This window comes from Maniola jurtina, chromosome 16 (assembly GCF_905333055.1).
Source record: "Maniola jurtina chromosome 16, ilManJurt1.1, whole genome shotgun sequence".
NCBI lineage: Eukaryota > Metazoa > Arthropoda > Insecta > Lepidoptera > Nymphalidae > Maniola > Maniola jurtina.
Window position 1 is genome coordinate 1,235,436 of NC_060044.1, and position 14,610 is coordinate 1,250,045.

The 14,610-nt window shown below is 38.6% G+C and overlaps 1 protein-coding gene across 4 annotated transcripts in view; it reads left to right on the plus strand.

The window, feature by feature from the left end:
• Positions 1-14,610, plus strand: part of LOC123873360 (1-phosphatidylinositol 4,5-bisphosphate phosphodiesterase) — a 66,335-nt gene that overhangs the window by 27,522 nt on the left and 24,203 nt on the right. For all 4 annotated transcript variants that reach the window (XM_045918194.1, XM_045918196.1, XM_045918193.1 and 1 more), the window contains exons 3-5: positions 3,042-3,155; positions 11,509-11,568; positions 13,607-13,744. In XM_045918194.1, the coding sequence (XP_045774150.1) occupies positions 3,042-3,155; positions 11,509-11,568; positions 13,607-13,744 (312 nt within the window). The remainder of the gene's footprint in view (positions 1-3,041; positions 3,156-11,508; positions 11,569-13,606; positions 13,745-14,610) is intronic.

Below are 14,610 nucleotides of genomic sequence, written 5' to 3' on the forward strand. Positions count from 1 at the left end.
AGTAAGCGCTCAAGTGGGTCATAACGAGGAAATAAATTGAGTTGCGGTTTAAGCCGATAATACCAACACTGTAACTTTATATTCTTTAGCTGTTTAAGTCGCGTCCACACTAATACGAAAATAGACTCAAAATAGACGGAGGTTTACGATTTTCTTGCAACATATTGTATCAGTCACCTACCAGACTATAAATCACAAATTAGTCGATACTAGAGCTAATTTCCTTAACTTGGACCCTTTCAAATAAAGATTTTTATACAAACCTGTGAGGATGATAAGCCATTGGCGTAAATAAAATGCCATAAGCCTGCGTTGTCGTATTAGTTTACAATTTGCGAAAAACCAAATTAAATTTGAATTTCACGGGCAGACCCGTCTCATGCTCCTTGACATACGGCCCTAACAACGTAGGCCAATTCGGCAGACGGTCATTCGTCCTGTACTTACCATACGATTGTTCTGTCTCGTATTATTACATACTAGCCGATGCCCGCGACTTCGCCCGCGTGGATTTAGGTTTTTGAAATCCCGTGGGAACTCTTTGATTTTCCGGGATAAAAAGTAGCCTATGTGCTAATCCAGGATATTATCTATCTCTATTCCAAATTTCAGCCAAATCCGTCTGGTAGTTTTTGCGTGAAGAAGTAACAAACTCACACACACACACACACACACACACACACACACACACACACAAACTTTCGCCTTTATAATATTAGTGTGATTGAGGCTCGTCGAACCTCAATATGTAATATCATAATATCATATCCTTACTCTGTGGTTATAACATAGTTTATGAAATATCGAACATCAGATTTGACCCCACACTGCTTTTGGAAAGAATCATCGGAAAGCTATTCACTCGCGTAATCTGCGTTCCGAAGCTCATGCAATATTTCAAATGGAAAAAACGCACCTCGCATGAGATTCTCAACTGATATGAGATTAGGGTTGTCAAGATGTAATTTTTTGGGTTAGTAGACACTTAAATTCTAAGGTTTTTCTTGAAATATGGCCATAAAACTGCTCGATAATACTATCTTTTTCAATTCTAGTCAAAAACGGTGAAAAAAAAATTACTAATTATTATTTTTGTAGTTTTTTCTTTATGTGGATTCTTACAATTTCAAATGTGTATTTTTATACGTTATATCTTTTTCGTTTATTAAGTAACAGTTTTTAAAACGATATGCATTTTTTAAAATTATTTTTTGAAACTTATACAAAGTATATTACATTGCAAGTATATGTATCTGCCACATGCAGTGCCACAAAAACCACAGTCGGTTTTACTGGGCACTGTGTTAATATAATATGATAAAACTATAAAAACTAGTTATAATCACAAAATACAGGTAGGTACATAATAAACTTAAGTTAGTCAGTAGGTAGGTTACATACCTAATTTGATTTTTTATACCATCGCTTTATTGACATCTATTTCTTAGTACACACTACAATTACAGTGAAATAAATCGCACGTTTTGTCACGGGTAAACTTTAAATAAACTCGGAAATTTCGAATGCATCTCCTGAACGATCGCAATCACGTTTCTCCAAGTAACGAGGTCTTTGATCTGTGTCAAACGATACCACGAGGCAATTATGAAGAAACCTTCGAAGTTAATTGCCTATGTTTTGTTATGCCATTTCGTTTCCGTAAACATATTTTTACCAACAGATTCAGTACTCGCAAATCAAAATCCATCATCATCATCATTATCCATACATCGCCTCACTACGGAGTCCGAGTCTTCTCTCAGAATAAGAACAGTTAGGCCGTAGTCTACCACGCTGGCTAAGTGGTTGGCAGACTTCACCCAACTTTGAGAGCTTTAAAGAGAATTCTCAGGCATGAAGGTTTTCTTACGATGTTTTTCTTCAAATCAAAATCCATACTGATATTATAAATGCGAAAGTGTGTCTGTTTGTCCGACGTAGTTTTCACGGCCCATCAGACAGATTTTGATGAAATTATGTCCCTGAGACGCAAGCTATCTCAGCTTGGGTCTCAGGGACGAATGTATAGGCTGCTGCTTTTTGTTTCGGAGTCCCCACGAGATTTTTAAAAAAACCTATCCACTCCGTCCGTCCACTGGACGAACCATCATCTATTTTGTACAAAGATACCTTGCATCGCATACGAATATAAGCAACTTTTTATTCCGGAAAATCCGACAGTTGCCTTTAGGTTTTTAGAAACACTAAAACTACGTAGATTTATCAAAGCTTGCTTTACGTCTGTTTACTTTTACTTCGCTCTAACATATAGGGTTGCCACCTACGATACTCCTCCACCTAAGTAATTATAAAAATTCTACATTTCACAAGGAGTGTGGGACGATCAGAAATATTCTTTCAGCAAAACCTCACTAAAGCTTGCTATTCGGCGGAAAACTGCTCGGTTGGCGAGTGGGTAGACCGCGGGATTTGATTAAAAACGTAATTCTGGAATAAAATAAATTCTAAAATGAAAAAAACCATTTATACTCTTTTATTTTCCGGGACAAGAGGCAGCCTATATCCGTCCCTGAGACGCAAGCTATATCTGCACCTAACCACAGCGCTTACCACTGCACCAGTAACTACTAGAGACTAGTAGTAGTAGAGTACTAGTAGAATACTAAATGTACGCTTTTTAACCCCCGACCCAAAAAGAGGGGTGTTATAAGTTTGACGTGTGTAGGTATCTGTGTATCTGTGGCATTGTAGCTCCTAAACGAATGAACCGATTTTAATTTATTTCTTTTTTTGTTTGAAAGGTGGCTTGATCGAGAGTGTTCGTAGCTATAATCAAAGAAAATCGGTTCAGCCGTTTGAAAGTAATCAGCCCTTTTCTAGTTTTTTTATAGAGGGTTTTGTGTCGGGGGTTTCTTTATATTTTGACTTATTGATTGTTAAATTATAGCGGGAAGTGGGTGATGTGCAAGGCTATAAGGACCATGTGTGGTGGTGACGCTTTTTAAGAAATACCTAAGGCCTATGTTAACAGTGGATGGTCAGAGGCTGAAATATGATGATGACGATCCTCTTGTCCTCAGGGTGCGACCTTCGACCGCTGGACGGAGGAGAAGGATAACACGGAGTTGGAGCTGAACTGCCTGTTCAAGGTCGACGAGTATGGCTTCTTCATCTACTGGAAGAGCGAGGGAAAGGTCAGTCTTACATTTTTAATCATCGGTTAATGATTGACATATCAACGTACCACCACCACACCGTAGACCGCCATAAAGTTCGCGACAGGTCGATATGGCAATCGGGGTATTAGGCGGGGCGTCCCATGATTGCCATGTCGACCTGTCGGGAGCTTTAGGGTTCCTCTTTAACGTAGATAAGGCAAGAATGAATAGGCATCTTCTACGCAACCCTACGGGTGTGTCATAGATTATACACACTCTGTGACAACTCTCTATTATTATAGGTTCATGAGATATAGCCCGATTACAGATAGACGGACAGACAGCGGAGGCTTAGTAATAGAAGGGCAGCCATATGTATTCACAATTCACATAAGCACTTACATAAAGTATGAACACACTATAGATATTTAAATAGTTTAAAGGCATTCGGTCAACTATGCAAATTGAGATTCAAACAACCGACCCGAATCAAGGGTGCTAGTTGGAGTAACAATTTCAGATATTTATTTCCCCCAGGCTTCCCAGCTAATGCATGCGATAGTAGCCGAGGGGGCAGGATTGCTTCTGACAGCCAATGATGGCTACAGAAACGGAAGTTTAGTGCCATGTCCGAAATTATAGAGTACTCGTAAGAACCTGTGTGGGCCAGTCCTTCGTTATTTTATAAAAGGTGAATGAAATTTTCACTGCTTATTGCCCCTAATACATGGAGCGACTCTCCACCCACTCTCGATAAATAAAAACCGGCCAAGTGCGAGTCAGACTCGCACCGAGGGTTCCGTACTCGGGTATTTTTTCGGACAAATCTAAATCTTATGCATAAAAATGAATAAATGTTTTAGAATGTACAAGTAAAGCTCTTTCATATGTTACCCCACCTAGTATAGTTATCTAACTTTGAAAATTGAAACACATTTTTTTATGATGTAACCCTAAATTCACGGTTTTTGTATTTTTCCTTTACTCGTGCTATAAGATCTACCCACCTGCCAAATTTCATGATTCTAGGGTATTATTTGGATTTCTGTGATTCTAGGTCAACGGGAATTACCCTATAAGATTTCTTGACAGACACGACAGACAGAGAGACAGACAAAGTGATCTTATAAAGGTCTTTTGTGGTAGGGAACCCTAAAAATTGGTTGTGGTGTTTCAAAATGGTAATGCGCACTGAGATTTTTGTCTCTGTCATTTGTATGGGATTACGTAACAGAAAGAGCCTTATACTAACTTCTTTCCGTGGTTAGAGTATGGTGTTGTAGGGGTCTACGTTATACCTACGTGGGAGTAAACCCACATGCAAAATCACAGGTTTGCTAGAGTCTAGACGGCTGCTAATCGATTTCTGAATACTATTGCAAAACAGCCAAAGATTAATTTTACTAGGTTCTTACTGTTATCTGTTGCATTGGTTATCGTTGCAACATTCGACCATACATCCATCATCCTAATGGAAGACCACTTGAAACAGCAATAAGTTTATATTCCACTTCGTCCGCGTGGATTTAGGTTTTTAAAAATAAAATCAATCTTTTTTTAGGAAAATCAAAAAGTTCCCACGGGGGAACTCTTTGATTTTCCTGAATAAAAATAAATCTTATATCACTCTCCCAGGTCTTAAAATATACCAATGCAAAAAATCCCACCAATATGTTGCATAGAAGCGTAACTGAAACACAAACCAACAAACAAACAAACACTTTCGCATTTAATAATATTATTAGTAGTGACTAGCTTATGCCCGCAACTTCGTTCACGAAGACTACACGAATTTCAAACCCCTATTTTACCTTATTATAGTCTTAATTTAAATTGATCGTGGTATGTATCCGTTATCTACAATATAAAAAGTCAGTTTCTTTTTTTTATAGATTTTCACTAAAGTTATTCCAGGGACGGATCAACAAAGTCCCAAAATAGACGGTTTTCATTGGCAGTTCCTGTGTGCTGAATACGTAGGTATATTCGGCAGCGGAAATCGCCTCACATCTGGGGATCCTGCTAGGTTACTTGCTATGCCTATACCTATCTATATACTTACCTAAATATATAAAACAAGTGTAAATTAAAAATTTTCAACACCCCCGACAAATCATTTTCAAATAAATAATTATGTATATCTAGGCAACGTCCATCTTGACAGCTTGACATTTGTCAATTGACACTTGAATATTATGAACCTAAGGGTTATCTAACCTTCTTTTCTACAAGAAAACTAGAAAACAGCGGATACCTTTAAAACGGCTGAACCAATGTTTTTGGATTATAGCTAAGAACACTCTCGATCAAGCCACCTTTCAAACAAAAAAAAGTAAATTAAAATCGGTTCATTCGTTTAGGCGCTACGATGCCACAGACAGATACACAGATACACAGATACACAGACACAGAGATACACAGACACACAGATACACAGACACACAGATACACAGATACACACGTCAAACTTATAACACCCCTCTTTTTGGGTCGGGGGTTAAAAAGGAAAAGCTGACTAACTGACTGACTGATATATCACAGCTCAAACTACTGGACCGATCAGGCTGGGCATGCAGATAGTTAGTATAACGTATATACATCCGCTAGGAAAAGATTTTTGAAAATTCAACTCATTAACCCCCGACCCAAAAAGAGAGGCGTTATACCTAAGTTTGACGTGTGTATCTGTGTATCTGTCTGTGGCATCGTAGCTCCTAAACTAATAAACCGATAGGAAAGGTGGCTTGATCGAGAGTGTTCTTAGCTATAATCCAAGAAAATCGGTTCGGCCGTTTGAAAGTTATCAGCTCTTACTGTAACCTTCACTTGTCGGGGGTGTTATAAATTCTTAATTTACACTAGTAAAATAAGGGGTTTGGTGTAGTCCACGCGTACGAAGTCGCGGGCCGAAGCTGGTAGATCTATAAAAGCTTTCAGATGGCCCGTATCAAGCTAGGTAGGTACCTACTTCAGTTCGAACACTGGCAGTTACAGTAATTTTATGTGGCAATCATTGCGTCTGTTTTTCTAAAACACCTATTTCCGTATGATGCCAGACTTTGAAGAATCGATCAAATCAATCCATCCTGATTGGCCAACACTCTGTGATCGCCGTGCTATGTACCTACCAACAGTTTCGTCCAATTACCGATAGCCGCCAGCATCTTTAACTATGTGTTCAGTGTCCCGTTGTATAGGATCATGAAGTAGGACTAGGGATAGACTAGATGCTGTTAATAGAAAATATAGATAGATAAATAGATAGATAGATATTTGAGAAATTTGTAACAACTAGCTGTAATAGCCTAGTGGTTAAGAAGTCCGCCTCCTATTCGATAGGTCGGAGGTTCGATTTCGGGCACGAACTTCCAACTTTTCGGAGCGTTTTCAGCAATTAAATATTACTCGCTTTAAACTCGGTATTGAAAAACATCGTGAGGAAACCTGCATGCCTGAGAGTTCTCCACAATGTTCTCAAAGGTGTGTGAAGTCTGCCAATCCGCACTTGGCCAGCGTGTCGGACTATGGCCTTCTCATTCCGAAAGGAGACTGCTCAGTAATTGGCCGGCGATGGGTTGACCATGATGATGATGAATTTGTAACTTTTTTATAAAGACACAAAAGACTTCGTCTGTGTTGGTGTTAGCTGGCGGTCGTGCTCTGCCTTTTTGGAGTGTTTTTTTTGTTAAAACTAACTGGAAAGCGCTCTAAGGGGGTGCTGGGCGTATGTCGGCGAGCGCCGGCACAGACGGGGTCCACACTTGTATAGTTTAACTTACTTGTTACAAATAACTACAAACTTGACATTGGCTAATCTTTGTAAAGCCAGACGAGAAAGGAAAAAAGAACAAAACCCTGGGGCATGTACATTAGTAATACTACTATACTATAGTATACTAGTACTACGATTTACTCGGTACAAAGGTTCAAGGAGCACTTGGCCCGCGTACTAGAATACAAAGTGGAGTAAGTACAATTTACATCTTTTCGGTAGAGGTGAATGGCCCTTGAACTTGCTTGTGATTCTGGCACAAGGGTCATGTAGTCAGGTGCCCTAATTTTTGGGGACGGCGATCTTTGATCATACAGATTAATGATAGGGAAATGATTTATCAAAGGACCAATATGTTCGCGACTAGCTCACTTGCCCTGGCTTTGCTCAGGTGGAATCTCTCTCTATTCTGAGGGTGAAATATCAAAAAATCTTGTCCTCTTTGTCTACCTTAAACTGAATAGACATCTAGACAAGCGCGCTCCAAGCTAGACCTCATCATTGCTTTTTATACATGAGCAAGCCTATTTCGCAATAAAAAAAACTTTTGTGCAAAATTTTAGCTAGTCCAAAGGTATCATGGATTGGGTGTTATTGAGTCAGTCAGTAAATCGGCATGCTATATGTATGTATATTGGACAGCTTTCATATAGGTACATATTTTATGGATCCACGCGTAGTTTACCTGCAGTGAAGATAGACCTTTATTCTATTCGATGCCCTTATCATCTGGTTCTTACTGAAGGCGTATCTGTTATCTAAAAACGAACTTAGGCTATAAGGTAAGCAAAATCTCAAGTTTCTAGACCCAATAGCTTAAGCTGTAGGTGAGTCAGTTAGTCGGTCGTATAAATCAAAGGATAACTTTTATATGATTGTATGGATCCGTAGTTTACCTACAGTGAAGTTAGACCTTTATTCCCTTCAACCCTCCGTTTTGATGACCGCACTGATTATCCTTAAACATGAAAAGGATAGGTTAAGCGCCCCCATTTCACGCTAAGTGGTAACCCAGCAAGGGTTGTCGCTCCCTACAAAGTGAACTAGGTATATTTCCCAAATGACCTCTTTTAGGGGGTAGGTGATGATAAATGAACAGACATTTTGCAACATTAGTAGAAAGGTTTCTACGATGAGTTAGATAAGTATAACCTTTTTTTTGGCAACGCTGGTGCGTTCCTATTCAATTTTTGTACTTACCTACAAGTTTTGAGATGTATTCTAAGGTCTTTTAAAACGAACGCGCTAACTTTAGTTTAGTTTCTAACTTACACTACACTTTATAAAAACTTATGTTCCGATGTTACTTCACAAACTTGTCAGAAATGCAATCATGCCTTTTGCGTTCCATTGCGTTCAAATCCTCAATATCAAAAAACCGAGTGCGAATCGGACTCGCGCACTGAGGGTTCCGTACTCGGGTATTTTTTTTCGACATTTTGCACGATAACTCAAAAACTAATATGCATAAGAATAAATAAAAATCTGTTTTAGAATGTACAGATAAAGCCCTTTCATAATATGATACGCCACTTGGTATAGTTATCTTACTTTGAAAATTTAAACGCATTTTAATTATTTTTTTAATGATATATCTAACCACAAATTCATGGTTTTCAAATTTATCCCTTTACGTGTGCTATAAGGCCTACCTACCTACCAAATTTCATGATTCTAGGTCAACGGGAAGTACCCTATAGGTTATCTTGACAGACACGACGGACGGACAGACGGACGGATTAGAAGTATGCAGGAAATAGAGGAATCAACTAATATTTTGTATTCGCTTTAGAATCGTCAAAGCTATGCCTATCTAAAACTACAATTCTCCATAAGCTTTGTCACGGTGGAGTAAAAGCCCACTGCAGGCTTCCGTACAAGTTGAATACATCTAGGTCGCACCCGACATGAAGGTTGAATGGTGCTGTCATGTCAGTCGTGTAGAAGACAATCATTGTGTTCCGCATATCGGTTCTATCTCCGTTCAACATTTCAATACCTGAACGCTTTCATATAAATCATTGAAAGGATGTATGTACTCGTACCTACCTATAAAATAATTGTGAGACGTGCGTTGTAAGAGATACCTATGAGGCTATGACCATTGATTTTGGAGCGCTATGACCATACATAAGTTAAGGGATCTGTGCCTCTGAGGCTCTCTTGTCGTTCTTTGGTGGTTGTGACAGAGTTACCATCATCATCCATGCGCTAATAATAGGTCTTCTATAGAAACTTCCAAACACCATGAAGTTGTGAAGGGTATAAGGCCATTGATGAGAGGCGAGAACAGCAGAACATCCTCCATACTAATATTATAAATGCGAAAGTGTGTCTGTCTGTCTGTCTGTCTATCTGTCTGTCTGTCTGTCTTAGCGAATTTTGTACAGACTTAGGATACATTCCGGGGAAGGAAATAGGCTACTTTTCATCCCGGAAAAACAAACAGTTCCCGCAGGATTCCTAAAGACTCATCCGCTTGACCGATTTGTATGAAATTTGGTACCGAGGTAGCTTGCGTCCCTGTTATTGACATAGGCAACTTTTTATCCCGGAAAATCATACAGTTCCCACGGGATCTTTAAGAGCCTAAATCCACACGGACGAAGTCGCGGGCATCCTCTAGTTTTGAATAAGTATGTTCTGAGCTATGTTCGATATGGCAGCTGTGAAAAAGTATCGTCAGCAGACTACTGTCAGCGACGGATAGAGTTAGTATATCGGTATACCTCTACCCACAAACACCTATTCTTTGAAACGAATAAAGGTTCTTCAAAACAAGTAACAAGCTCCTAACTAGAGAGGTGCTACACTATAGTATGGGAGCGGTAAGGAACTTGGTATTGAAGAGAGCTGACTGTGGAATACATTGAAGTAGTATAATAATGCCGAATGGGAAAAGCTAGTTATTTTTGAAAGTTCCGTGAGCTTTGAAAGATAAAGTGCAAGCAATTGTTGCTAACTTGATGCTTTCGGTACTAAATCAAGCGCAGTTTTTGATATTTCAATTTTCAGCTCATGTACAGACATAGAGCTCAAGTTTGTAAGTTTGTTCGTAGGGATGTATATCTGGAACTACTGAACCGATTTTGAAAATTCTTTCACCGGTAGAAAGTACATTATTCCTAAGTAATAATGCATTTTCAAAAAATTAGCGATCTCAACGAAAATTTTAATAAGCTACCCGTGCTAAGCCAGGGCTGGTCGCTAGTCACACTAATATTATAAAGGCAAAAGTTTGTAGGCGTGTGTGTGTGTATGTTTGTTAGTCTTTCAAAAACTACTGGACGGATTTGGCTGAAATATGGAATGGAGATAGATTATAACCTGGATTAACGCATAGGCTACATCCTATTCCGGAAAATCAAAGAGTTTCCTCGTGATTTTGCATCGCAGCAATTGAGATTGTAGCAATGATTGATGCAGCTTTTTCGTAATCGAACTGTAGGGCAACTACTAAAGTACTAACTGCTAAATGCAAGCGCGGAAAGTTCATTTCCGGTTTGGATCGTTTCCGGGAGGGTGTAGACAGGCTGCACGGATATTGCGTGTCGGCAGCGGGGCGGATGTCTCTCTGATGTCGCGCGGATGCAGCTTGCTGACATTGAAATAACATCCTTTATACTTACATAGAGGTTAGACTATGGTTCTTAATGTTAAAGGTCACACTGTAAACTAATGCTTATAATAAGTTTATTATAAACATAAGATCTTTTCATCTTAGTAAGTTAGGTTACTCAAAAATCTGTTTCTTTGATTTTTATTATTTATCCATTATTAATTCTAATCCATCAATATATCAATAATTTAAGCCTCAATAGCTCAACGGTTATAGGAGCGGACTGAAATCCGAAAGGTCGGCGGTTCAAACCCCACCCGTTGCACTATTGTCGTACCCACTCCTAGCACAAGCTTTACACTTAGTTGGAGGGGAAAGGGGAATGTTAGTCATGATTCACATGGCTAATATTCTTTAAAAAAAATAAAAAAAAAATTATATATATATAATAATAATATTATAAATGTGAAAGTGTGTCTATCTGTCCTTCTGCTACCTTTTCACGGTCCAACAGTTACCGATTATGACGAAACATTATTATACAGGGCTGTACCTGTCTGGGGTTTTAGGGGTTCAAAATACCCCCCTTTGTAAATAAGTATATTAAACCGAAACCAATTCCAGGCTACGGCCATGGTCACAAGCGCTGAAACTATCTTGATGAAATTTAGAAAATCGAAGAATTACAAATTACAACGGATTTTTTTTAGAAATTTACTCAGTATTTTGTAAACTGTCCCGATTAGTCAAAGTCATAATACCTATTTTTAACCCCCGACCCAAAAAAAAGGGGTGTTATAAAGTTTGACGTGTGTATCTGTGTATCTGTCTGTGGCATCGTAGCATAGTGACTATTGAACCGATTTTAATTTAGTTTTTTTATGTTTGAAAGGTGGCTTGATCGAGAGTGTTCTTAGCTATAATCCAAGAAAATCGGTTCAGCCTTTTAAAAGTTATCAGCTCTTTTCTAGTTACCGTAATCTTCACTTGTCGGGGGTGTTATAAATTTTTAATTTATACTTGTTATGTTTTATGTAATTTGTGATAATTTGTTTCAGGATGGAGACGTGATTGAGCTTTGCCAAGTGAGCGACGTGAGGTCTGGGGGAGTGCCAAAGGTAATATTCGTAATGATGATATTAATATTACTGGCGGCCACGGCCATGTCAGATTGCTGGAATGGCTAAGTTTAACCCATTAACCCTAATCACCTTAATCAAATGCTGACAGGCCTGCGCGGTTTTGTTACACTAACCTTACCTAATACCTACTTACATTGTTTTGAGAAACTGATTTTCCTGCGGCGGTAAAAATTTCACATTTAAAAAGTTAAACAGCACTAAAACCCAACTACTAGATAGCGATAGATATAATAAAATTGTTTTTCTGTCTCTCGGTGTACTTTAAACATTGCACTATGTTTGTGAACTCAGAATTTTTTCCTCTTTCATTTGATATCCTACTCGATACAATTGCAAAAAAAATTTGGAGACCCACACTTTATTGGATGTAACATCCGTAAGGTCGACTTTTTTCGTATAAAATATAGCCTATGTCGCCCGGGCCATGATAACGAATCAATTGACACCTCATTCATCAAAATCGGCTCAGTAATTTAGGCGCTACGGTGGAACCACGGTGGAACTAACTACTAACATACATACATACATATTACACTAGCTGACGCCCGCGACTTCGTCCGCGTGGATTTAGGTTTTTTGAAATCCCGTGGGAACTCTTTGGTTTTCCGGGATAAAAAGTAGCCTATGTGCTAATCCAGGATATTATCTATCTCCATTCCGAATTTCAGCCAAATCCGTCAAGTAGTTTTTGCATGAAGGAGTAACAAACATACACACACACATACAAACTTTCGCCTTTATAATATTAGTGTGATGTGATACATACATGAGACTGCCAAAATCATAACCCTTTGTTGTGGCTTTGCCGTAGTCGGGCAAAAAATACTTATAGATAGATACAGCCGCAATTTTTGGTTTAAAAAAAATATAATATAGCCGGTATCCGCTAGGATGATGGAAGGATGCTAACGATACCCCATACGTCCACATCTGTTCAGGCATTTAGAAGCTATGCTGGAATAAAGAAACTCACATACATACAAGGACCCAGAAAAGATTACACTCCTTTTTTGGACTCCATTCGTGCCAACATGATCAACTCATTAGACTGACACACTTCAGAGCACAGCTCTCCTCTCGAATTGAGAAGGGCTAGGCCAGGCCAGGCCTAGGCTAGGTCATAGTCCGCTATGCTGGCTAAGTGTGGATAGGCAGACTCATTCGTGTAATCACTAGAAACGTTTTGTGTACAATGTCATCAAACAACATGAGGTCCAACAAATAATGTTTGGCATCCGTTATCCTAGTAGACACGTGTAGGGGTAGATTGGGGCTGTCGGCACGTGTCTATATTCTCCCAATATCACCCGATCTCAATGACATGCGCTGGCATTGATATTTGATACGTGTTAGATTAGAATGATCAAAAACAAATCATCCCGCATAGACGTTAAAAATTAATGTAAATAGCGACTTTGGTGGCACTGGGATTTAGGTTAACATCTCTAGAGCCTACTTTGATTTTGCGTGGATTTTGCTTAGACTTAAGTTTCGTTTATGCCAGTGCCAGCGGTATAACGCTGTCTCGTTTTAACAGTGTCAAAGTCAAAGTGCGCTCTATAGATCTCAAGACCATGTATAAGTAATTAATTAATTTGAAATCACAGTCGATTGAAACTTCAATCCATACTAATACTATAATATTATAAATGCGAAAGTGTGTCTGTCTATCCAACAGTTTAACCGATTCTGACGAAATTTAGTACAGGGTTAGCTTATATCCCGGGGAAGGATATAGCTTACTTTTATCCCGGAAAATCAATGAGTTCCCACGGGATTCCCAAAAACCCATCCGCTTAACCAATTTGTATGAAAGGTACCGAGGTAGCTTGCGTCCCTGTAATTGACATAGGCAACTTTTATCCCGGAAAATCAAACAGTTCCCACGGGTTCTTTAGAAACCTAAATCCACGCGGACAAAGTCGCGGGCATCCTCTAGTTTTATTTATTTTTATGTCGAATATAAAAAATATGAAATAATTCATACTATACTAAAGTGGTGATTTAATTTCAGGATGCCAAACTCAACGACAAGCTAGAAAAGAAACACGGCAAAGATCTGGAAGAGAAATCGTTAACAATATGCAGCGGCACCGACTACATCAACATCAACTACCAGCACGTCGTCTGCGCGGACGCGAACACTGCCACGGTATGTATTAATTATACAACATATCACACAATTAAAATGACTTCAAATTATACAACATAATGTACATTTATAATTACTATACATTATACAAAACAGTCTATGATATATAATGAAGAGTTGAAATGACAATCGGGGAGAGAAAGCCCCACACACCCGCACAGTCCCCGCGCTTACCTGATGCGGGCTAACGTACGGGCATCGTACGGGGCGTCCCTTTGCTTCACACCCCGATTGCCATCTCAACCTGTCGCGACCCATATATTTGTTGCTTTTATACTAAACAGTCTATAGCAATTCAAATATACACATTATATATACATAACTATGTATATACATATAGAAAATTCTTGAAAATTACAATTCAAATTAGATAAAACTGAACAAAAATATTCTTATTCAAATATACATGAATTTGCACAGCATTCTCGAAATATGTAAACAATACGATTATTAACATCAAAAGTACAGACAATGTAAGGGAAAAGGTTCAAAGAGCCGTGGGACGTACGAGCAAAATAAGATAGCCATTATGAGCAAAAACAAAAGGGAAAATGCTATGAAGTTCTGCTTTGTTATAAGAAAATTGTGCTCTGCTTGTAGATACCTACTTTGTGTTCTCGCTTTAATATTTAAATCACAAGCTGGCGACATACTTTATGTACCTATGTCATAAAGTCTTTAGCAGATTTTCCTTAACAGGGCTCTCTCCGTCACTCGTTTCATACAATCGTAGTTCCAATTTCATTTGAATATTAAGCAACCAAAGTCCATGAAATTTTGCAGACATATTCTAGAAATTAAAATCTATGTCTGTTGTTTTCCAGATTTCTGTTAAAATATTCGGTCTTAAAGTTTAACGGGTAAGT